General features: G+C 44.8%; 1 protein-coding gene across 1 annotated transcript; it reads left to right on the top strand.

The window, feature by feature from the left end:
- Window positions 1-23,123: 23,123 nt before the first annotated feature.
- LOC542631 (probable glutathione S-transferase GSTU6) lies at window positions 23,124-24,023 on the top strand. The gene is made up of 2 exons (NM_001305881.1): window positions 23,124-23,475; window positions 23,551-24,023. The coding sequence occupies exons 1-2, from the start codon at window positions 23,155-23,157 to the stop codon at window positions 23,926-23,928; spliced, it is 699 nt and encodes a 232-aa protein (NP_001292810.1). The 5' UTR covers window positions 23,124-23,154; the 3' UTR covers window positions 23,929-24,023.
- Window positions 24,024-24,639: the final 616 nt, after the last annotated feature.

The raw sequence follows: 24,639 nt of genomic DNA, 5'->3' as shown, positions 1-24,639 counted from the left end.
GAGTTAAAGTCAAGGACAAATTGTCCCCTCGCTTTATTGGACCATTCAGAGTTTTTAGGCGAGTTGGAGAGATGGCCTATCAACTCAAGCTACCTAATAATTTATCTGATGTGCATAATGTATTTCATGTGTCTCAACTTAAGAAGTGTCTCCGTGTTCCCGAGGAACAGTTACCAATGGAAGAGCTCAGTGTTCAGGGAGATTTGACTTACACAGAGTATCCTATCAAGATTCCTGATACATTACTTGAGTTACAAGGAATAAAGTGATAAAGATGTGCAAAGTGCAATGGAGTCACCACGGAGAAGATGAAACAACCTGGGAAAGAGAAGAAGAGCTTCGCATAGATTTTCCTCATCTTTTCCCTCGTTCTTTCTAAAACTCGAGGACGAGATTCTTTTTAAGGGGGGTAGGATTTGTAGTACCCAATTTGTAAGGAAATATAAAAGGGGAAATTATCTTCCTTTATCTATATGTGTGTGTTATCTCTATTTACCATCACATGTGAACACCTTACTTAAACAAATAAATAATTAACAAAAGACACTCAAATAACTTATGCATCATGTTGGAGTTTCCTTGTGTGTGCATTTGGTAACAATAATGTTAATAGAAATATATATTTAGCCAATTTGGAATTAAAGGTCTAAATTGGAAACCTAGAATTTGAGAAAAGATAAGAAATACTAAACAAATGAGGTAAATAAAATATAAAATATATATATATATAATAAGAATATATTTCTTTACTCTAATATTGGAATTTGGTACACTTTGATCATTTATTGATCTCATAACAAAATGCAAATTCAAATTAGAATTCTAAAAACAAAGAGGGAAAAAGGAAAAGAAAGAAAAACAAAAGAAAAAGAAGAAGGAAGCTTAGCTGGGCCTCAACCCTGAATTCAGCCTGTCACCTCTTTCTCCCTCGCGCGCGGCGGCCCAAACTCATCAGACCGGTGCTGGTAGGTAGGGCTGGTCTGTCAGCCACTTGCGCGCGGAACGTGGGGAAAGTGCGCCGACAGGTGGGCCCCGCTCGCCCGTTGCTCAAACGCTCCGCGTTCCACTGCCTGACCCAATGGGACCACCTGTCTGCGTCTCCTTTCCTCTCCGCATTTGCTGGTTCGTGGGACCCGCTGCGCATTGACTTCATCCACGCTCGACAACATGGCGCAAACCTGGGCGCCGTCAACCGCGCGAACCGCGATGAACGGAGATTGTTGCAACTTGCAACCACCCGGGAGCCAAGCGCGGACGGTCACCTCGCCAGTGGTTTAAGGGTCTGTTTGGTTGGGCTGTGGCTGTGGAAAAAGTTGCTGTGGGCTGTGAGCTGTGGAAAAAGCTGCTGTAGGCTGTGTGCTGTTAAAAAGCTAAAAATCGTTTGGTAGAAATCACTAAAAGTCGTTAAAAGTTCTTCGATATATGTTTTCACAGTTCCATCCAAAAGCCACTAAAAGCAGGTCCAGGGGTGCTTTCAGTTTTGCACTACGAGAAAGTCGGCTTTTAGAAAAAGCTGCTTCCTGGATCCAGCCCTTTGGTTGGCTTTTGGCTTTTAGGGGGCAAAAGCCAAAGCCAAAAGCCAAACCAAACACACCCTAAGTCGAGCCGTGCCGCCGCCTTACCCCTCCCCTATTTGTCCAGTTGCGTCCAGAAGGAGCAGAGAAATCCTCGTCGCCATTAGCGCTCGACGGTGTAGGAGAGAGAGAAGAAAGGGAGAGGGCGCGGCAGTCCGGAGCAGACGCTAGTGCGGAGGTGCGCGCGGGCAGAGCCGGGCGCAGCGTCGTCCTGGTGCGGTCCGCGGCGATCTCGTACGTCAACGGTGCACCGCCATTGACAAGTCGGGGAGGGTGCTGTCGCACTGATCCGCGTGCGCGTCCCTGCTCACGTCACCGACACTGGTAAGGTCACGACCTTGTAGTCTCCATTATTCCTACATCGCGTTAATCATGTCCGTACTCCGAATCGTGGACCACACGCGCACGTCCGTCGCTCGTCGTGTCCGCGTTCTTCGATGCTGTCGCCTGTAACTCGGTCGGCGTCGGGAGATAGAAGATGACCCTGGTGCGTCGATCGGCTGAGGAACGGTGGGGATTAGATCCCAACCTCTGTTAGCCCTGGCCGTTGATCCATTAGTTTGTGGCTCAGATTAGAAGACAGTACCTCTTCGCGCGATCTAGATCAGGACCGTTGAAAGTAGATCCGATGGGCAGATGTCAGTTGCGAATCATAAAATCCCGACCACTGATCTCCGATCCAACGTACGTGGAGAGATTCTAGTTCAAATATTCATAGCGCAGATCTAGGCCGTGAGTCTCTAATCAAACGGCCAGCGTATGTCCATACCCTTTCGCGAGCACATTTGCATAAGAGCCCCTCCGTTTCTGCGGATTAAACGCGCGGTCCAGCACAGATAGATCTGAGTCTAGAGATTTTAGTAGATTGCCCCCTGCTGTTCTCTAGTTTTGTGCACGAGGTCCAGGGAGCAGTAAAAATAAATAAATAACTATAGAAAATAATTTCTAGCATATAAATAATTCTAGAAACCCATTTAATTCATAGAAAATTCATATTGAGCCCAAATTTAACTATTCCAGTTTCTATAATTTAGTAAGATTATTGTTTATCATCTAGTGCCACTGATTTGACATGAAAGCTACTTTAAAAATTTATTTCGTAATTAATCTTATATCAAATACATGAAACCTTAGGAAATTTATAACTTCCCCGTTTTAACTCGAATTTGATCCATTCAAGTTGCGTTAGTCTTGTATAAATATTTACTACGCAGTAACAACATCAATTATACCATGTCGCATACTTTTATATTTATTTATTCTATGTCTACTAAATTAGCTTTTCTAAATCAAATTTAACATGTCCATAATCCTAACTTGAATAAAGTATGATCTCTAGTTAAGTTATAATTAAGATTAAAGATTAATTTATTATTTCATTACCTTTATAAAATCAACTCAAGACCTAGTTTTAATTGATTCATCACATAGATCTCCCGCAAATCACAACTCGGTAACAGTAACTCCAATCTTAGTAGTTCTCGACCCCACGATCTCGTAGCTTCGCGTAGATTATTATTATTCAGTTTGTTCTTATGTTTGGTGTGATGTTAATTTTATCTATACCATGTTTGTTTGTATTGCTACGACTAGCGCGAGGACACGTGTCATCTGAAAAGCAAGTTGGTACCTGGAATCTCAAGTGCCAGGCAAGTTGTGCCCTTGATCACTTTTGTTTACCCAATAATATTCTTTATTATCACTATTCAATGCATAAGTTTTATTTTGATGGGACCCAATAGGTCAACCTAGTCTGTTTATCCTGATTACCTTGTTTACCCCTTAATCACTTGGTTAGTTCTGCTATTGCTTTATATGGTTTTGGGTTAATATTTCATTATATCTATGTTCCAATTATGTTGTTATTTTATTTATGTTCATGTCAAGATCATTAAATGTTAATTGGAACATGGAGCTTAACTTGAGAAACACGTGCCACCACAAGGGTTTAATGGGACGCCCTTGGCCAACTAACTAGGAAAGCTAGTGGAAGACTACCTTACCCGAAAGGAGTAAGGGCAGTAGGGGATTGCATGCAAGGAGGTTCTCGGGTTGATTTTGCTGCGATGGCGGTCAGACAGGGGATTCTTGCAAGTGCTCTTCCCATAAACTGTAGCGGGTTTTCGGAAGCTAGTGGAACTTTGTAAAGGCCTCGTAGTGGATCTCTAGCCATTCACCTCGGTAGTGTCTAAGGGTCTAGCTAACCCTGGCGACATGGGATACACGACTTGTGGGTACAGGGTTCAACCTCTACAGAGTGTAAAACTCGTATACTAACCGAGCTCACGGTCATGAGCAGCTCAGGACTCTCCGATGATTAAATATGGAACCTAAACTCAATTGGTCATTTGCATTTCATGGTATTTTGTTAATTAATTTTGTTCTATTATTATTTATTATGGTTTGGTATTTACTTACATCTAGTAATTGCTAATAAAATTTTGACCAACTTATTAAAAGCAATGCTCAGCTTTAACCCCTATTGTTGATCAGCCTTACACATCACATGAACTCCCACCTTTGGTGAGTTCATGACACATTATTCCCCACAACTTGTTGAGCGATGAACATGTGTGAGCTCACTCTTGTTGTCTCACACCCCCCCCACAGGAGAAGAACAGGTGGTTCAGGAGGAGCCACAAGGCGAGGAGTTTGATCTGATCTAGGTGGCGTTTCCCAGTTGACTTTTGCGCCAAGGCGAGGCGATGAACATCCTTAGTTCGTTTTATATTTATCTTTTATTTTATAATAAGAATTCCGCTATGTAATAAATACTCTGATGTTTTGTGACATTTATCTCTATACACTCTGTTATTATATATGTTGTCTTCTAGGCGCATGTATGAGATGCATCTGGCTTTGTTCCTTAAAGCCGGGTGTGACAATAGACATCTGGTATCACTTTTTGAGAGATCACCAACAAAAGGGGATATCGAAATTGCTTATGTTAGCACCCACAACCAATTAGCTGCTATCTTTACCAAGCCATTAGATGAAAATACTTTTAGCAAACTTAGGAATGAGCTAAATATACTTGATTCTCGGAACTTTGATTGAAACGTTGCACACATAGCTAATTCATATACCTTTGATCATGTCTCTTTCAATTGGAACAAATGCAAATTTATTATTCTTTTTATACCAAGGCTAAGACTAATGTGCTTTCAAGTATATCTCTATGATTAGTGTTAGATTGAAAGGGAAATGGAGTATTCGGCAAAGACAAGGTTTCCACTCCAACTCTGATGGTCTCATTTATCCTTTGTCGTTACTCACGAAACTCTCAATTGGTATGACCCTTCACTCATATTTCTTTTACCAATGGGGGAGAAAGTATAAGGGCTCTCAAGTTCTCCATTTTTGGCGATTAATGCCAAAGGGGGAGAAAGGACTAAGCCCAAAGAAAAAGGACGGCACCACCATATATTAAAATTTTCAATTGGTGTCTTATTTTGTTTCAAAATTTCAAGTTAGTATAAACATGTCAATTGGTAAAATTTCATTTAATACCTATTTCAAAAAGGGGAAATCATTTCAAAACCCCTCTTGAAAACTAAGGGGAGAATTTTTTCAGGGAGGCTTTTATTTAGTCAAAGGAAAAGAATTTAAAATAGGGGAGAAATTTCAAGTCTCAAAAATGCTTCTTGCAATCATATTCTTATACCTTTGGCTATTTGTAAAAGAATTTGAAAAGATTTCTCCAAAAGTTTTCAAAAACAAACAAGTGGTGCAAATGTGGTCCAAAATGTTAAAATAGAAGAAAGCAATAACTTACATATGTAGAAATTGTTTCAATTGGTTTAAATTCTAAGTGACTTATGCACTTCTATCAAAATTGCAAACTAGTTACATTCTTCCACTTTATATTTGCTTTGGTTTGTGTTGGCATCAATCACCAAAAAGGGGGATATTGAAAGGGAAATGGGCTTAATCATTTCCTATAAACAATTTTGATGTTTGATACTCATCACAAACCACGTGGACTAACTAGTTTGTCTAGATGTCATTTATCTCAGTTGCATAAGGTTCAACACAAACCAAGAAAGAAATTAAGTTGGGGACTCAAATTTATTTGGAGCAAAAGATTTTAGAGTGTGCCGCAAATGGTGCACCGGACAGTGCCCGGTGCACCAGGCCGAGCAGCACTCCAACCAGCCGCTCTCGGGTTTCTCTAGGGCGCGCTCCACTATAATTCATCGGACTGTCCGGTGTGCACCGGACATGTCCGGTGAGCCAACAGAGCAACGGCTACCTGGCGCCAACGGTCGTCTGCCAAAAGTGAACAGTGGTGAACAGTGCGCAGCAGAGCTCAGAGCGGAGAAGTCAGTGCATGTCTGGTGTGGCACCGGACTGTCCGATGCAACTACAGGACAAGGGTTCCAATGGTCGACTGCTCCAAACCCCAACGGGCGTGCGGACGTGGCGCACACCGGACAGTGAACAGTACATGTCCGGTGCGCCACTGAACTGTCCAGTGTGCCCATCGCCAGCAAAACCAGCCAACGGCTAGGAAGTGGTTGGAGGCTATAAATACCCCCCAACCACCTCCTTCAACCAAGTTTTCTAAAGTTCCTATTCAATACAAGAGCAATAACATTCACTCCAAGACACATTCCAAAGATCAAATCCTCTCCAAGTCTCAAAATCAACTCAACCACTTAGTGACTTGAGAGAGAGAGAGAGAGAGTTTTTGTGTTCATTTGTTGCTCTTGTTGCTTGGATTGCTTTCTCCTTCCCATTCTTATTCTCTGAGTGCTTTGTAAAGCTAGCAAGAGACACCTAAGTGTGTGGTGGTCCTTATGGGGTCTTAGTGACCCAAGTGATTAAGGAGGAAAGCTCATTCGGTCTAAGTGACCGTTTGAGAGAGGGAAAGGGTTGAAATAGACTCGGACTTTATGGCCTCCTCATTATGGGGTCTTAGTGACCCAAGTGATTAAGGAGGAAAGCTCATTCGGTCTAAGTGACCGTTTGAGAGAGGGAAAGGGTTGAAATAGACTCGGACTTTATGGCCTCCTCAACGGGGACTAGGTTCTTTGGAACCGAACCTCGGTAAAACAAATCAATGTGTTCACTTGTGTTGATTTCCATTTGATTTGTTTTCCCTCTCTCTAGAAGTTCCCTTTCTCATATTAATTTGAGTTGGCTCCCAAAGTTATCCGCATTGATTGAGCAACTCTAAGCAAGGAGAACTATCTTCCGCTCACCGATTTAATTCTAACGCTAACCTCGATCTTAGTGTGTGTTTAAGTTTATAAATTTCAGGTTCCACCTATTGACCCCCCCTCTAGGCGACTATCAGTCTCTCGCCCTTGGGCGAGTGATGACTATGTCTCCCGACCTTATACGAGGGGTGGTTGTGTCTCCCGATTGAGGGTGGCCTCGGGCAAGCCGTGACTGCGTTCTCCTGATCGAGGGCGGCCTCGTGCGAGCCGTGACTGTGTTCTCCCGCGTAAGGGCAGCCTCGGGTGAGCCGTGGCTGCGTCTCTCTGAAAGTAGCCTAGAGGGGGGGTGAATAGGCTACACCTGAAAATTTTCACTAAAAACTTCGAAAATAGGTTAAATTAAAGTTGCACAGGTGCAAACCGGTTCAGTCGATTTTAATCACAACTGAACAAGTTTGAACCCACTCAACTTAAATTTAATAATCTATTGAACAAATGCGAAGTAGTAAAGAAAATAGCTAAAGATTTGCCCTACACAAAAACTACTTAAATGAATAATATGAACCAACCACCGAATATGAAGTGCTTAACAAGAACACACAAGAACACGCGATATAACCCGAGGTTCGGCAACCACCACAAAGGTGTCCTACTCCTCGTTGAGGAACCCACAAAGGGCCGGGTCTTTTCCAACCCTAATCCTCCACAAGCCGACCACAAAGGTCAAGGCAATCTCTTCTCAAATCTGCTCAAGGAGCGGGTGATACAAACTTCTTGGGGTCGTCCACAAATTTGGAGACTCCCAAGCAACCTCTAACCGTCAAGGAACACGAGGTTCCAAGAGTAACAAATCCACACACGGTTAAGTTTGCAACGAGCTCAAGAACAAGAGAATGGGAGAATCGAGATGAAATTGACAGCGAGTTCGATCGAGTTCACCTCACACCAAGGGTCCTTCAAATGATTGAAGGAGATGCGATTGCGGGTGTGAGAGGTGAAGTGAATGCTCTTGTTTGAGGGTTGGTCAACCAAAGATTCGTGGGAGAGGCAGAAGTAAATGAGAGAGAGAGTGTGAAGGGGTATATAAAGGACCCCCCAAAAGCTGGCAGCCGTTGGGAGAAAGTGGGTAAAAACTGGTTGAACCGGTTTTTAAACCGGTTGAACCGGTTTCTACCAGGGGGATCCCGGTCCACTGGTCTACTCAGCCGGACACTGGACCGGTTTCAAAACCGGCTGAGTAGGGTCAAATTTCGGCTCAACCGGATTCAGAAAAATATCTGCTGCGACTTTTCTGACAGCTCTGACTGTCAGACAGGTCAGAGCAGAGGTGGCAGGGTGAACAGTACCAAAAACGGTTGAACCGGTTTCAGGACCGGTTGAACCGGTTTTGGGGGCTGAAACCAAACTTTGAGAATTTTGAAGAGAACAAAGGGGGAGACTTTGTGGGAAGTGAAATTTGTTTTTCTCAAGAGCATTCATGATCTGAAAAAAAATGATCTCAAGGAGTTTTCAAAAGAATTGAACTTGGCTCGTTTCACAACTTACTTAACCGTCGCGGATCTCTCTTAATTGTACGGCGATTCCTATGACTCAAGAATTATAAACTTAGCACCGCCTTTGTTTCATAGCACTTGGAGCACGCCATTTGATGTGGAATTTTAAATCCGTTGTGCTTTATACTTTTATTCTCGTAGGATCTGTGCTTCTCCTGTCTGTAGAAATACTGTGTACATACTAGGAGCAAACTTGTTAGAATCATAGTTTGTTTTGTCATTAATCACCAAAACCCTCAATTAGGGTTGATTGCACTTACAATCTCCCCCTTTTTGGTGATTGATGCCAAAACAAACTAGAATGGAAATAATGATTAAAAGTTACAAATACTTGAAAAAAAATCTTTTGTGTATGTGTAGCTCCCCCTAAATATGTGCATGAGTTTTGTGATATTAAGATTGACTTGATATGTCAATTTGCAACATATTTAGAGAGAGAGAACAATCAACACCATACACAAAAATGATGAGATATGAAACATAATTGAATATAAAGAGTAAAAGCACATTCAAGCTCATCATCGCATAGCATATGATATGAAAAAGTTCTACAGCTATTACAATAATGAGAGCTCATCTCATCACATCATCAAGTGTTTATGGCTTTCAAGCCATGCATGCAGCAAATAGTTGTTACAGACCAAGTGTTCATTACAAAAATAAAGTACTGAATATAAACGTTCTCCCCCTTTTTGGCACCAAGAACCAAAAAGAGAGAGAGAAGCGTCAATCCAAGGATCACCAGTGGGGAGGAGGTTGATGAGGAGCAAAGAGGTGTTGCGCCAGGTCATAGGCAAAGTGTTCCTCGCCAGACTGGGCCGGAGGAGGAGCACTGCCAGACGGGTCCTGGGGCGGAGGATAAGAGGACGATTGGCCCGGATCCCCACGATATGGGGGCGGGACAAACTGCTCCGGATCATCAAAGTAAGTTTCTTCCTCTTCGACGTCATCAGCTGTAGAAAAAGGTACCCCATACGCCTGCTGGTACCACTCGTTGACATCTGGAGGAGGAGGGTGAAGAGGTACATCAGGAGAGCGAGGGGCGAAGGGAGTACCCAAAGCGGAAGCTTGACGACGAAGGTTGTCGTCGGTCTCCCGCTGACGTCGAGCCACCTCATGGACATCTGCAGCAATATTTCGGCACATGGAGAAGAAGGCCGCAAACCCGTGGGCCAGGCGGGCACCCATCCCACGGCCACGACCTCGACCACGACCACGACCACGTGGTGTGGGAGATTCGCGACCAGGGGAAGGGCGCAAGGCACCAGCGGCAGCAGCGGCAGCAGCAGCAGCACCAGCAGACGGACCAGCAGATGTATGACCACGAGAACTGGAGGGGGCTTTCCTGAGGCGCCCAGCTGGATTGTTGGGATCAATCCAGAAAGGGGTGTATGACTGATGTCGAGTGCCTTTCTCAAATCTGAATTGGGTCACGACCTCAATCATCTTCATAATGAATGGAGCATGAAGACACCCCTTCAAAGGAAAGCAGGCTGCATGAATAATTTCCTGCCATATCATGTCAAAGACATTAATCCTTTCTGAGCTGTTTGGTTTCATAAAAGAGAGCAAGACCTTGCTCTCCCCAAGGATGTTCATCTGATTTCCCCCTTTTGGAATGAGGGTCATCCTGCAGAGGGAGTTGATATAACGATAATACTTATGAACGTTGGTTGACTCCCAATACTTTCCAGACTCAGACAAATGAAGGTCCTTGGCTTCATCTCTTGTGGGCTATCGGAAATCATGAATCTTGATCTTGTCTCCAGATATATCCTCGTCAGAAAAGCCAAGAATGTGAGCAAATCGACGATAGCTCACCTTGTACCAACTACCTTCAATGAAGAAGTTCAGATAGGGGTAGTTGTAATGGCTCTCCTCGTCAGCAAGCTTTATCCAGAGAGTGGAGTAAAATTGTGCAATCACTTCATCATTCCAATCATATTGGAAAGTCATGATGTACTTCATTTGCTTCCTTTCACAGGCCCTCAGTGCCTGTGACATTTCTGGGTCCCCAATTGCTTCGCAACCTTCCCAGTTAATATAACGTTGATGAAGGATGGGTTGATGCTTCTTGGGAAGAATAACTGAATTATAGAAATCCACGTGGTGAAGAGTCCAAAAACGATTTCCATCGATCCTGGCATTGCGAATACGCAATACCGGATTTTGGAAACGCAGATCCTGGAGAAGAGCAGACCCTCCACTGGCCGTGAAGTCAGTGACTGGCTCATTGCCAGCACGCCGAGCCTCGGCCCGGTGGAGCACCAAGCCGCGAATCACAGGAGCCTGAGCCGGGGGAAGATCAACTTCATCGTCCTTCCCACCATCATCATCACTTGCAGGCTCCCACGCCTGCGGATTCGTCGCAGGTCGAGACCGACCGGAAGGAGTCCGGGAAGTCCGACCGCGAGCACTTTGAGACCCGGAGGCCTCAGTACCCGGCATGACATTTCCGCATCCGCGCCCTCGCTTGGATCGAGAGCGAGGAGGGGTATCACCATGGATCTCCTGGTCATCCGATGAGTCGGATTCGACCACTGACGGGTTCCTTCGACGCACCATTCTAAGAAATAAGAAATAAGAGATAGAACCTATGATGAGCAAGGATCAACCATGTTTGAGAAGAAACGCATAAGAGATTGAATCATGCACTTCAACCGTTCATATGAGCGGTTCAACTACAACGAACAATATCAAATCGCTAATCTCAAACAGTGTTTGTGACAAAATGAAGATAGTCTAAGTGTTGCAATTACTTAAACTAAAATGTACCCAACGAATGATACATAAGATAATCAATAACACGTAGGATCGAGTACAAGGAAATAACATAGAACAATACCTCGATCCGAAGATGGGGTCAAGATCTCCCAACGAGATGGAGGAAGATGGTGGAAACACGCCGGGAAGAACGGATCTCCAACCACACTTCCAAAAAGGTGAGGGCTCGAGAGAGTTTGGAGTGGAAAGAGGAGAAACAGAAATGGCGGCGGCGGCTGGTAACAAGACTGAGAAAGGAAGAGGAGAGAGAGAAAGGTATAAAAAGGAGAGGAGTCGGCCGCCAGAAAACCGAAAACCGGTTCAACCGGTTCCAAAACCGGTTCAACCGGTTTCGGGTCAAACGGCGCAGTAAAAGCGCGCAGAAAACAGTGTTGACTGCGCGAAAAAACTGGCAGTCTGACAGCACAGACTGCAAAACTGACAGCGCAGACTGCGCAGCTGTCAGCGCAGACTGCGCGCGGACTGACGGCGCGACGGCCAAAACCGGTTCAACCGGTTTTTATACCGGTTCAACCGGTTTCCACCAGGAAGAAACCGGTTGAGTGGTCTACTCAGCCGATTTACTCAACCAGATTTCAAATATTGCCCGGAAGGGCTATAATAGCACTTATCAAATATGACATGAGATATTTTAAAGATAAAAATGATATTTCTTATTTCATATTGCTCAACCAAACAATTTTCAACCAACAAATTTAATCCAAATTTTAGTTATTAAGACACGTTTCGAGAATCCAAGATATTTAGCTCACTCCTAAGAAAACAAAACCTAGTCTCATCAAGGGGTTTTGTGAAGATATCGGCTAGTTGATTTTCGGTGCTCACATGAAATAGTTCGATATCTCCTTTGGCTTCATGGTCTCTCAAGAAATGGTGTCTGATGTCAATATGTTTAGTTCTAGAGTGTTGCACTGGATTGTTTGCAAGTTTTATGGCACTCTCATTGTCACACAAAAGAGGAATTTTGTTAAACTCAAAACCAAAATCTCTAAGGGTTTGCTTCATCCATAGCAACTGTGCACAACATGCCCCAGCTGCTATGTATTCAGCTTCTGCAGTGGAGAGTGCAACACAATTTTGTTTCTTGGAACTCCATGACACTAAGGACCGCCCAAGGAATTGGCAAGTCCCAGTAGTGCTTTTTCGATCTACTTTGCAACCGGCATAATCTGAGTCAGAATAGCCAAGCAAATCGAAAAAGGAGCCTTTAGGATACCATAATCCTAGGTTTTGGGTGTGGACTAAGTATCTTAGAATTCTCTTAACGGCTACAAGATGGCAGTCTTTAGGATTCGCTTGAAAACGTGCACACATACAAACACTCAACATTATATCAGGCCTAGATGCACATAAGTAAAGCAGTGATCCTATCATTGATCTATATAATTTTTGATCTACAGGTTTACCTTCCTCATTTAGGTCGAGATGTCCATTTGATGACATTGGAGTCTTGGCGTGCTTTGCTTTTTCCATGCCAAACTTCTTGAGCATATCTTGAGTATATTTAGTTTGGCATAGAAAGGTACCTTCCTTGAGTTGTTTGACTTGAAATCCCAGGAAGTATTTAAGCTCGCCCATCATAGACATCTCAAACCTGTTCGTCATTACTTTGCTAAACTCTTCACAAAATTTTTCATTAGTACTACCAAATATAATGTCATCAACATATATTTGGCACACAAATAATTCATTATCAACTTTTCGAGTAAACAAAGTAGAGTCAGCTTTTCCTATTGTAAACCCATTTTTAATTAGAAAATCTTTAAGACAGTCATACCAAGCTCTAGGGGCTTGTTTAAGCCCGTAGAGTGCCTTGTGAAGAAGATAAACATGATTTGGCTTCTTTGGGTCTTCGAAGCCCGGTGGTTGCTCCACATATACTCTTTCTTGTAGTGGTCCATTTAGAAAAGCACTCTTGACATCCATTTGATATAGCTTGAAATCATGGTTAGTAGCATAGGCAATTAATATTCTAATTGATTCTAACCTTGCTACCGGCGCATATGTTTCACCAAAGTCAAGTCCTTCCACTTGAGTATAGCCTTGGGCAACCAACCTTGCCTTGTTTCTTGTAACAACGCCATTTTCATCTTGCTTGTTCCTAAAGACCCATTTAGTCCCAATCACATTTTGTTTGGGTCTTGGGACTAAGGACCAGACTTCATTCCTAGTGAAGTTGTTCAACTCCTCTTGCATCGCAGTTATCCAATCCGGATCACCCAATGCTTCTTCAACCTTAAGTGGCTCAAGAGAGGAAACAAACGAGTAAAATTCACAAAAATTAGCTAAACGAGATCGAGTCGTTACCCCTCTCCTGATGCTACCCAGGATGTTGTCCACCGGATGATCCCTTTGAATTGTATGATGGACTCTTGGATGAGGCACTGATGGATGTCTTTGTATTTGCTCTTCCTCATCAGTTACTTGATCAAGAGGCACTTCACCATCAATATTTTCTTGTTCATCTTCTACCAATGTTGGCATCCTTTGATGATTTTCTTCGTGGTTTGGATGACTTGAGGTTGATGGGTTTGCTTGGGTGGAGACATTGTCACTCACCACCCTTGCACCCACATCAACTACCTCATTGGTCATCCACAAGGTTCCTTCTTCATCATCCCTTTCTTGAGGTCTCACCTCACCTATGGCAAGTTTCTTTATGGCCTCACAAGGTAGTTTTTCATTTCCTGCAGTGTCATTAGAAAGATGCCCTTGCGAGCCATTAGACTCATCAAATGTCACGTCTATCGCTATTTCAACAAGACCGGTGGAATTGTTGAAAACACGATATCCATGCGCATTTGATGCATAACCAAGCAAGAAACCCTCGTCCACTCTAGGAGCAAACTTTGAGCTCTTGACTTTCTTGTTAAGAATAAAACATTTACAACCGAATACTCTGAAATAATCAACTTTAGGTTTGTTACCAGTGAGAAGCTCATAAGCAGTCTTTTTGTAGATCTTATGAAGATAGAGGCGGTTGATTGCATGACAGGCGGTGTTGACCGCCTCTGCCCAGAAGTTGTCAGGTGTCTTGTATTCATCCAACATGGTTCTTGCAGCTTCAATTAGAGTCCGGTTCTTTCTTTCCACAACACCATTTTGTTGTGGAGTGTAAGGCACCGAGAACTCATGTTTGATTCCCTCTTCTCCTAAGAATTCTTCGACACCTGTGTTCTTGAATTCCGTCCCATTATCGCTTCTCACTTTCTTGATTTTGAGCTCAAATTCATTTTGAGCTCTCCTCATGAATTTCTTTAAAATTTCTTGAGTTTCACCTTTGTCACTCAAAAAGAAAACCCAAGTGAATCGAGAAAAATCATCAACAATAACTAGACCATACTTACTACCACCAATGCTAATGTAGGCCACAGGTCCGAAGAGGTCCATGTGAAGAAGCTCCAATGGCCTCTTTGTTGTGACCACATTCTTTGATTGATGTGGGACTCCATGTTGCTTTCCTGCTTGGCATGCGCCACAAACCCTATCTTTCTCAAATACAACATTTGTTAGTCCAATGATGTGATTATCCTTTTGAAGTTTGGCCAAATTCCTCATACCGACATGGGCTAGCCGGCGATGCCAAAGCCAACCCTTGTCGGACTTTGCCACTAAACAAGTCTCAGGCGTCACTTTACTTGTTGTGAAATCAACAAGATAAAGCTTACCCTTCAAACGACCGGTAAAGGCAACTGAGGAGTCCTCCCTTCTAAGGATTTTCACATCCACATCCGAAAATAAGCAATTATAACCCATTCCACAAAGTTGTGAAACGGACAACAAATTATAGCTCAAGGAATCTACTAATAAAACATTTGAAAGTGATTGTTGGTCAGAGATAGGAATTTTACCAATACCAATCACCTTACTCTTGCCACTATCTCCAAACACAATTTCTTGTGCTTCTTGAGTTAGTTGCAATGTGTGAAACATGTCTTTCTCCCCGGTCATGTGATTTGTGCATCCACTGTCAAGCACCCAACTTGACCCACCAGAGGAGTAGACCTGCAAAACAAGTTTAGGCTATACTTTTAGGTACCCAAATTGAATTGGGTCCTACAGTGTTAGTTATAGCCTTGGGTACCCACACACTTCTTTTCATGACTTTTTGTTTAGTGTAGGCACCCACATATTTCACAACCAATTTCCCTGAATCCCAAGTCAACATATAATCACAAAGATATGAGTGGGAAATGGGAGCATTAGATTTTTGTCCACTTGAGGATCCCACTTCCTTCATTTTACTCTTTGTGGAACTCAAGTTAACCTTTACCTGAGATAACTTGTCATTTGAGGAGTGGATCCTCCCCAAGGCATCATATAGAGTGGTTCCCTCTATGAACTTGGGGGATCTCCACCCCTTATGCACTGTGCTAGGGTTTTCCTTGGATGAGTTGAACCCAAGCCCCCTTCTACCATTGTTGGGCTTAAGGGACTTGTACTTGGGTTCAACTTTCTTTAACCCATCATTGCTAGAGCATCTTTTCAAAATTTCTTTGACCTTCACCTGTGGGCTATCCTTCCTTGCATGGTTAGTTAGACAACAAGAAGCATGATATTTGGCACAATGCTTGCAGGAATTATCATTAGAGCTAGACTTAGATTCAAATACTAAAGTGGGGGCATTGATGTTCTTGCAATTTTCAAGTTGCACTTGAAGTTCTTGATTTTGAACATTCAAGCTTAACATGCTTGATTCAAGTGCATTCTTTTCATTTGCAAGGTTATCAATAGAGGTTTTCAAGTTAATTACTTCTATATCTTTATTGTGAATCAACTCTTGAAGCTCTAGGTTTCTTTCCTTTTCAAGGATAAGCAAGTCTTCTTGAGCATCAAGAGTTGCCTTTCTTTTATCTAGCTTTTCCATTAATTTTGTGATAACATTGTATCCATTTAAGCCAAATTCTTTAATCATTTTATTTTTCATGGCAATTTGATCATCATCATCATCATTTGAAAAATCATTACTAAATAAAGTTACCTTATCTCCCTTTGCCATGAGGCAAGTTGGAATGTAGGAGTCGTCTTGAAGGTTGGTGAAGAGTTGCGCGCTTGAGGTAGATTGGATGGCCACATTTGCCACCACTTCCTCTTCCTCGGAGCTAGAACTCTCATCATCGGAGTTCCATTCTTCACCAATATGAGCTTGTCCATACTTCTTCTTCTTGAAGTATCCCTTGGTCTTGCCTCCCTTTTTAAACTTATCCTTCTTGTATTCCTTCTTGGCTTCTTGTTCCTTCTTGTTAGGACAATCCGCTATGAAATGACCGGTTTGGCCGCATTCATAGCATGCCCTCTTCTTTCCTTTCCTTTGGAACTTGTCATTCTTCCTTACAAATTTCTTGAAAGTTTTGATGAACATAGCTGTGTCTTCATCACTTGAGCTATCTTCATCACTTGAGGTCTCGACCACTTTCTTTGCTTTGTGGTCTTTGCTCTTCTTGAGATTGTCTTGTTCATTTGTGATCAAGGCATGAGAGTCTCTTGTCTTGATGGGGGCTTCTTCGGACTCGTGTTGTTGAATTTTTGCAAATAATTGATGAGGCGTCATGTCCTCATAATCATCACGATCCCTTATCATCCTTGCAAGACTTTTATCCTTCTCTTTATAAGCTCTCATGAACAATCTTGTGACCTTGGAGTCACTCCAATCTTCACTCCCAAGAACTCTTATTTTGTTGACCAATACCATCAATCGATCAAAGAGTGATTGGAGCGACTCACCCTTTGTCCAATCATATCTTGCAAGCTCACTTTCCAAAGCTTCAACTCTATGTCTTTTAGCTTTGGGATCTCCTTCATGTGACATTCTAAGAATGTTCCAAATGTCACGAGCATCTTCTCTTCCTTGAACCTTCCGGTATTCTTCCAGACAAAGACTTCCTTTGATTATGCTCACTGCTTGAGCATTTCGATGAACCTCTTGCATCATTTCCGGAGTCATCTCTTCTCCTTGGGCGGGCTTATACATACCTACATTAACAATCTCCCAAAGACTAGGATGCACACCGATTAAATGCGACTTCATCTTGTCGGCCCACTCATCATAGTTCAACTCACTAAGAGTTGGTAACTTTCCAAGTGGGGCGGAAGAGAAGTTGGGAATATAATTTCTAGAGTAATCGAATTGAACTTTGCTAAAGTCATTACCTTTGCTTTTGGTAGATGATCCTTCGGTGTTGAGACTTACCTTGCTCAATACCTTAGACACCAAAAGATCCACTAGATCGTCATTATAATCAAATGTTCCCTTACCTTTATCTTCTTCGGCCTTTCTTCTTGATTCCTCTTCTTCGGCCTTTTTCCTAGCATCTTCCTCTTTCATTTTGAGGAACATTTTCTCGGCAATCTTCATGGCGAGGTCGAGGACCTTGGGGTCCACTTCCTCTCCGGAAGATGTGACGGGGATTTCCTCGAGGAGAGGATCCACATGGTCCCGTTGTGTAGACATGATCGTTTCCTCACGCGGTTAAGCGTAAAACGAGGCACGAAGCTCTGATACCAATTGAAAGTAGCCTAGAGGGGGGGTGAATAGGCTACACCTGAAAATTTTCACTAAAAACTTCGAAAATAGGTTAAATTAAAGTTGCACAAGTGCAAACCGGTTCAGTCGATTTTAATCACAACTGAACAAGTTTGAACCCACTCAACTTAAATTTAATAATCTATTGAACAAATGCGAAGTAGTAAAGAAAATAGCTAAAGATTTGCCCTACACAAGAACTACTTAAATGAATAATATGAACCAACCACCGAATATGAAGTGCTTAACAAGAACACACAAGAACACGCGATATAACCCGAGGTTCGGCAACCACCACAAAGGTGTCCTACTCCTCGTTGAGGAACCCACAAAGGGCCGGGTCTTTTCCAACCCTAATCCTCCACAAGCCGACCACAAAGGTCAAGGCAATCTCTTCTCAAATCTGCTCAAGGAGCGGGTGATACAAACTTCTTGGGGTCGTCCACAAATTTGGAGACTCCCAAGCAACCTCTAACCGTCAAGGAACACGAGGTTCCAAGAGTAACAAATCCACACACGGTTAAGTTTGCAACGAGCTCAAGAACAAGAGAATGGGAGAATCGAGATGAAATTGACAGCGAGTTCGATCGAGTTCACCTCACACCAAGGGTCCTTCAAATGATTGAAGGAGATGCGATTGCGGGTGTGAGAGGTGAAGTGAATGCTCTTGTTTGAGGGTTGGTCAGCCAAAGATTCGTGGGAGAGGCAGAAGTAAATGAGAGAGAGAGTGTGGAGGGGTATATAAAGGACCCCCCAAAAGCTGGCAGCCGTTGGGAGAAAGTGGGTAAAAACCGGTTGAACCGGTTTTTAAACCGGTTGAACCGGTTTCTACCAGGGGGATCCCGGTCCACTGGTCTACTCAGCCGGACACTGGACCGGTTTCAAAACCGGCTGAGTAGGGTCAAATTTCGGCTCAACCGGATTCAGAAAAATATCTGCTGCGACTTTTCTGACAGCTCTGACTGTCAGACAGGTCAGAGCAGAGGTGGCAGGGTGAACAGTACCAAAACCGGTTGAACCGGTTTCAGGACCGGTTGAACCGGTTTTGGGGGCTGAAACCAAACTTTGAGAATTTTGAAGAGAACAAAGGGGGAGACTTTGTGGGAAGTGAAATTTGTTTTTCTCAAGAGCATTCATGATCTGAAAAAAAAATGATCTCAAGGAGTTTTCAAAAGAATTGAACTTGGCTCGTTTCACAACTTACTTAACCGTCGCGGATCCCTCTTAATTGTACGGCGATTCCTATGACTCAAGAATTATAAACTTAGCACCGCCTTTGTTTCATAGCACTTGGAGCACGCCATTTGATGTGGAATTTTAAATCCGTTGTGCTTTATACTTTTATTCTCGTAGGATCTGTGCTTCTCCTGTCTGTAGAAATACTGTGTACATACTAGGAGCAAACTTGTTAGAATCATAGTTTGTTTTGTCATTAATCACCAAAACCCTCAATTAGGGTTGATTGCACTTACACTCTCGCCCGAGGTTGGCCTCGGGCGAGCCGTGCCTATGTCTCCCGCCCGAGGGTGGCCTTGGGCAAGCCGTGACAGCGTTTCCTGCCCGAGGGCGGCCTCGAGCGAGTCATGACTATGTCTCCCACTCGAGGTTGGCCTCGGGCGAGCTGTGACTACGTCTCCCTACCGGGACTGGCCTCAGGCGAGTCATGACTACGTCTCCCGCCCAAGTTTGGCCTCAGGCGAGTTGTGACTGAGATACAAGGCGATGAACTCATTGGGCCTAAATTAGCAAGGGAGGGGAGCACCGACTGGGGGCCCATAGACCGGATCGAAGGCGATGGACTCTTCAACGTCGATGCTAGACCACTTGAGGAGGGCTCAGGTGGCGCAGATGTACAGGGGGACGGGCACGGATTTCTGGTCATCACAAACACGAATCTCTAGCTGTCGCGAGCCCGACAATCTCGAGGATCCACAGGCCACAACTAAACTCGACCTCAGATTCAATGATAGCTGCCATAGCCACCGCCGCCTCCATCTCGGTCGCACGTTGTGACGTCTTCACATGGCATGTCCTCCACCATCTTCACCTGGGTGTGCTCCGTCGCAACAGCCTGGACGACTCAGGGCCTGGGCTGACCTTCCACTCCTTCTCCATCGCTACCACATGCCCGCCGCTCGTCTCTTCGTTGGGTGTCACGGCCTCGGTGTCCTCACCCGGGCCACGCACGACGCTGAGATCTTGTGTGAAGGTGGGATCGGCGAGAAGGTGAAGCGCTCCACCACGAAACACGCCTCCGCCACCTCGAGTAGCAGAAGCAGTGGGGGGGAGTTCGGGGCACACGCGACACCGAGATGTCATGCGACGTCGGGCTCAGTGAGAAGGTGAAACACTCCACCACGAAACACGCCTCTACCACCGTGAGCAGCAGATGCAGTGGTGGGGGAGTTTGGGGCGCGCGCGACACCGAGATACCATGTGACGGTGGGGTCGGTGAGAAGAAGGTGAAGTGTGCCATGACTATCGAGGTGACGACATCCATCTAGGGTTAGGGTTTGTGGTGGGCTGCAACTGTGAGACATAGGGGAGAAGGGCGCGAGGGACGAAGTAGTCTCTAGGGGCAGGCATTGCGCTTGGTGGCGTTGGCAGTGGTGGGATAGGGGTGTGGGGGCATCGCGGGGGCAGGGTGCGGGATTGAGATCATGCGGCGGGGGCAGGGAACGCACGACAGGGGCAAGGGCGGGGGCAGGCAGCGTGGGAGGTGTGGACGCTGACCATAGGGTCTTAATAGAGTAGTACAGGTATATGAAAGAGCCCTCGCAGCACAAATTACAAACAACTAAGACAGTGAAGAGCGGCCTCGAATAAAACGTAACAACTAGAAAGAAAAAGAAAGAAAGAGAGCGACTATCCTCAACCCCTACAATCAACTATGGGTCTGTTTGACAACGATGTTTTTGTAAACCATAGTTTTATAATATCGTACTTTACAATTGTCATGACAATACCGTAGTTTTGGTAGCTCCAAAAATACCATGATGTTGAGAAACATTGTTTGGATACAACATTGTAAACTGTGGTATTTGGCAAAAGCTAGTCATGCCATGAAAACTTTGGGTCGGACTAGAGTTTCCAATACTCCAAAAATACCATGGTATCTAGAATACCATGGTTTTGAAAACATAGTTTTTAGAACTGCAACCAAACACCCCATGGCATAAAATACTACGGTATTGCTTGAAACCATGGTATTGCATAGAAACTATAAAAATAATTCACTCTCAAATATGCCCTAAGCCTGTAAGAGAAAGGATACATCAACGCAATGGTAGCCTAAGAAAAGACAAAGCCGAAGTGATAAAGCATCTACCCAGAGAAGATAGATACTGACGAGGTTAAAACCCATAGGCCCTTGGGCCCACAGGTCATAAAAGTTAAGGGCATCTCAAAAAAGTAATTACCGACCCTTAGGTTAGGAGCAAGACTCAGCCGACCCAGTAGAATGAACTCTGCCTCGCCCGAGGACCAAGCCTTTATGAGAAATAGAGGTGCCCGGGGGGCCTACTTTTGGGCAACTCACAAGGCAAAATTTACTACGTGCAATTACTACTATATATGTTCACATACCTGGCCGATTGAGGGGATGGGAGTCCCTGATGGGAGGAGGTGTTGTCGGCCTGTGGCTGGGAGGAGGCCTCTGCCGCCTTGGAGGAATCCACTATAAGCTTGGACAGGGCCATCGCTTGCTGGAAGCGTAGGTCTGGGCAACCTCCGCAGGGCTGTGAAGCGCAACAAGCGGCGACGACGATAGCGTACTGTGAGCATGAATGCTTTCCCTTGGAAAAAGGGCCATGACAAAAAACCAAGGTGGAAGCAAATTTTGATTTGTTTAGATGTGAAATGTTAGGAACTATTGGAGATGACCTCCTCTTCAGCTCCTAATAACTTTTTAGGAGTTGGAAAACATGAAGTTTTCATGAGAAAAGTTTAGGATTGGTCAGTAGATGGCATGACTCCTTTCTTCATGTTGCCACTCTTGACACATCACATGACAATAAACCTAGCTATATAGTTAAATGATTTATATTCCCATCAACTGTATAGTCGTGGAGTCATCAGGAAGCGTGGCGACACGTGGCAGAATCTTGAAGGTTATGTTGAGGCGACGACAAGTGGAGCGGTGAAAGATGGATGTCGAGGCTTAGACCCATGGACCCAAGTCGCTGAGTGACTAGCCTTGGTGGCTGACACCTGGGCCATAGGCCGGGTGACTAGAGTGTACATGGAGGTGGATCGTGGGCCAGCGTGGTCGAAGGCTAGCTGGACACGGTTCAGAAAGTGGGGAACACGTCAAAGGATGCTACTCGTGGAGGTTTAGTGGTTGAGCCCAAAACCATGCCCCTGAGGCGGTTTTTGGGTCTGGGCCTCAAAACCCGGGATGGAAGCATGCGACACGTGGTAGAATCCTGGAGGTTGCGAGAGGCGATGACGACAAGTCTAGGTAGGAAGCGGATCGTCGGATCAGAGTTATACAAGAATGCCTTAGGGTTAGCTGGTTCACTCAGTAGTTAGTAGAGTGAGCAGGGAGCTAAATGTAAAAATGTAATATGCCTCAATAAATTGGATAGGACTGCCCACTTCATAGTTGTTTTGGTTTTCCTCTATCACAGTCTCTACCCCCTCTCTAAAATAAATAGGACTCCGTATCCTCTAGCCCCAGCAAAGTCCTAAATTCATTAAGTTTCCTTGTTCTAACACTAGGATTACTGTCTACCTTTGTGATATGTTTGTTTTGTTTCATTGGTGTTATATAATTTTGTGATGAGTCGTACGGAGGCTTAGGCCTGAGAAGCGAATTAAGGCAGCCTCCGCCAGGGGTAGGACTGGAAAAAAAAACTCGAGCTCGACGAGCTGGCTCGGGCTCGCAGCAGCTCCGCTCGGCTCGAATTGGCTCGACGCTCAGAACGAGCCCGATCCGAGTCTATTTTTGTGGCTCGTGAAAAGAGCGAGCCAGCTTGGCTTGGCTCGTTGCAGCTCGCGATCTGGCTCGTGGCTCGACCAACAACAATTTATTACATAAAATCCTAATTAGCATATAATATTAGTACTGAGTACACAATTAATTTATGTTATTTGAGATTACTATACAAAATTAATCTATTTTCTATATTATATTAGTAATATATCTATTTTACTAATTTAAAATATGTTATCTAAAATATTTTTAAGATTTTATATTATAATTTAGAGAGCAAATTCACGTTTATGACTAGTCTTGTTGGTCCACGATTCAAAAACAAACTGATCCAAACCACTTTTTCAAGCTCGTTAGATAGACAGTCGAGCTCGGCTCGTTGAATGAGCGAGCCCAGCCAAGCCGAACTTGGCTCGGGGGCTACATGAACAAGCACGCATGCTCGTCCAGCAGGCTAGCACAGCCACTTGAGATCTAGAAAATCCAGATCAACATCACGTACGTCACTGGTGACGAATGGTAGGTAACCGACCAAAGCACACTACTGTCTGTACCCACACATGTGGAGCACCTTTATTTATGTTTATATACACGAAGTCGAAGCCGCAGCAGCTAGCTAGCTAGCATGGCCGGGAAAGAGCTTACGCTGCTGGGGTTATGGGCGAGCCCGTTCGTGCTCCGGGCGCGCATCGCGCTCAGCCTCAAAGGCCTCACCTACGCTTACTCCGAGGAGAACCTCGACGACAAGAGCGAGCTTCTCCTCAGCTCCAACCCCGTGCTCAAGAAGGTGCCCGTGCTCATCCACCACGGCAAGCCCGTCTGCGAGTCCCAGATCATCGTGCAGTACGTCGACGAGGCTTTCCCCGCCGCCGCACCTAATTTCCTTCCATCCGACCCCTACGACCGCGCCATTGCTCGCTTCTGGGCCTCCTACGTCGACGACAAGGTATCTACCATTTTTTTTTTGTTTTCTAGTGTACATACGGTCAGTTTCACCGATGCATTTTTTTGCTGATGGCAGTTCTACAGCGCGTGGATACCCGTGTTCAGGGGCAGGACGGCGGAGGAGATGGCGGAGGCGGCGAGGCAGGCCGTCGCGGCGCTGGAGACGCTGGAGCAGGCGTTCAGGGAGTGCTCCAAGGGGAAGGCCTTCTTCGGAGGGGACAGCGTGGGGCTCGTCGACGTCGTGCTCGGCGGCCTTGTTGGGTGGCTGTACGCCACCGAGGCCATCTGCGGGGTGAAGGCCCTCGACGCCGGCAGGACGCCGCTGCTGGCGGCGTGGGCGGAGCGGTTCTGCGCGCTGGAGGGTGTCAAGGGGCTGATCCCGGACGTGGACAGGCTTCTGGAGTATACCAAGGCCAGGCGGGCCGTATTTGGCCTGCCGCCGCTCCGTCCTTAGGCATAGTGGACATGTTTCTTTTCTTTTTTTAAAAAAAAAAATTATATGTTCTATGTTTGTTTGAAATAAAGTACTGTTATGGTGTTACACATGTATTCCAACGTCAACTCTACGTGCTGCTATTTGGTACTACTCTCGTTAATTGATGGTGTGTTACATAATTGGAACCAAGTCTGGTTTCGGTTAGAAAAGTTTGGCCTTATACACAACGGCCGAGCTCCGTAAAAATAATGCTCCGGCCACTCTATAAATATAATGATATACAATTTGTTTTTTAATTTTTTGCACTATAGAGACAGTAACATTTAAAACAATTCAGTGGAACTGTGCCAGATAGGGAAATGAATTAGATATTTGGAAATAATTACTCACAATAGAGGAGAATCACTGGCACATAGCAGCAAGCACACAGCGCTCGCCGCTTAGGTGGTCGCTGCCCATTAGCCAGGAAGGCGCTCCACCCTAGCTTAAAGAAAGGGAATCAGGTTGAGGAAGTTGTATAGTTTGGGAGGAGATGTAATGGCAGGGACGGATTTGAGTGGTGGCGCGGTGCCCGTGCAGGCCGCACGCGTCATAGCTACATGGTCGCAGGGACGCTGGAGGCGGACCGACAGAGGTGGAGGTCGGACTAACGGTAGTGGATGCCTGAGTCAGAGCCTGCTCGTCCGCCTCGGAGGTTGCTACCTTGTGCCCTTATCGGATTCGTAGAGC

Source organism: Zea mays, chromosome 10, assembly GCF_902167145.1.
Source record: "Zea mays cultivar B73 chromosome 10, Zm-B73-REFERENCE-NAM-5.0, whole genome shotgun sequence".
NCBI classification, from domain to species: domain Eukaryota; kingdom Viridiplantae; phylum Streptophyta; class Magnoliopsida; order Poales; family Poaceae; genus Zea; species Zea mays.
Note: the sequence above shows the minus strand (reverse complement) of the source record. Positions and strands in the feature narration are given on the sequence as shown.

What these genes read in the sequence shown, in the direction of transcription:
- LOC542631 (NM_001305881.1), top strand. Translation starts at nt 23,155, where the DNA reads ATGGCCGGGAAAGAGCTTACGCTGCTGGGGTTATGGGCGAGCCCGTTC. An exon ending in CCTCCTACGTCGACGACAAG is followed by an intron (nt 23,476 to 23,550) that starts GTATCTACCATT and finishes TGCTGATGGCAG; the next exon opens with TTCTACAGCGCGTGGATACC.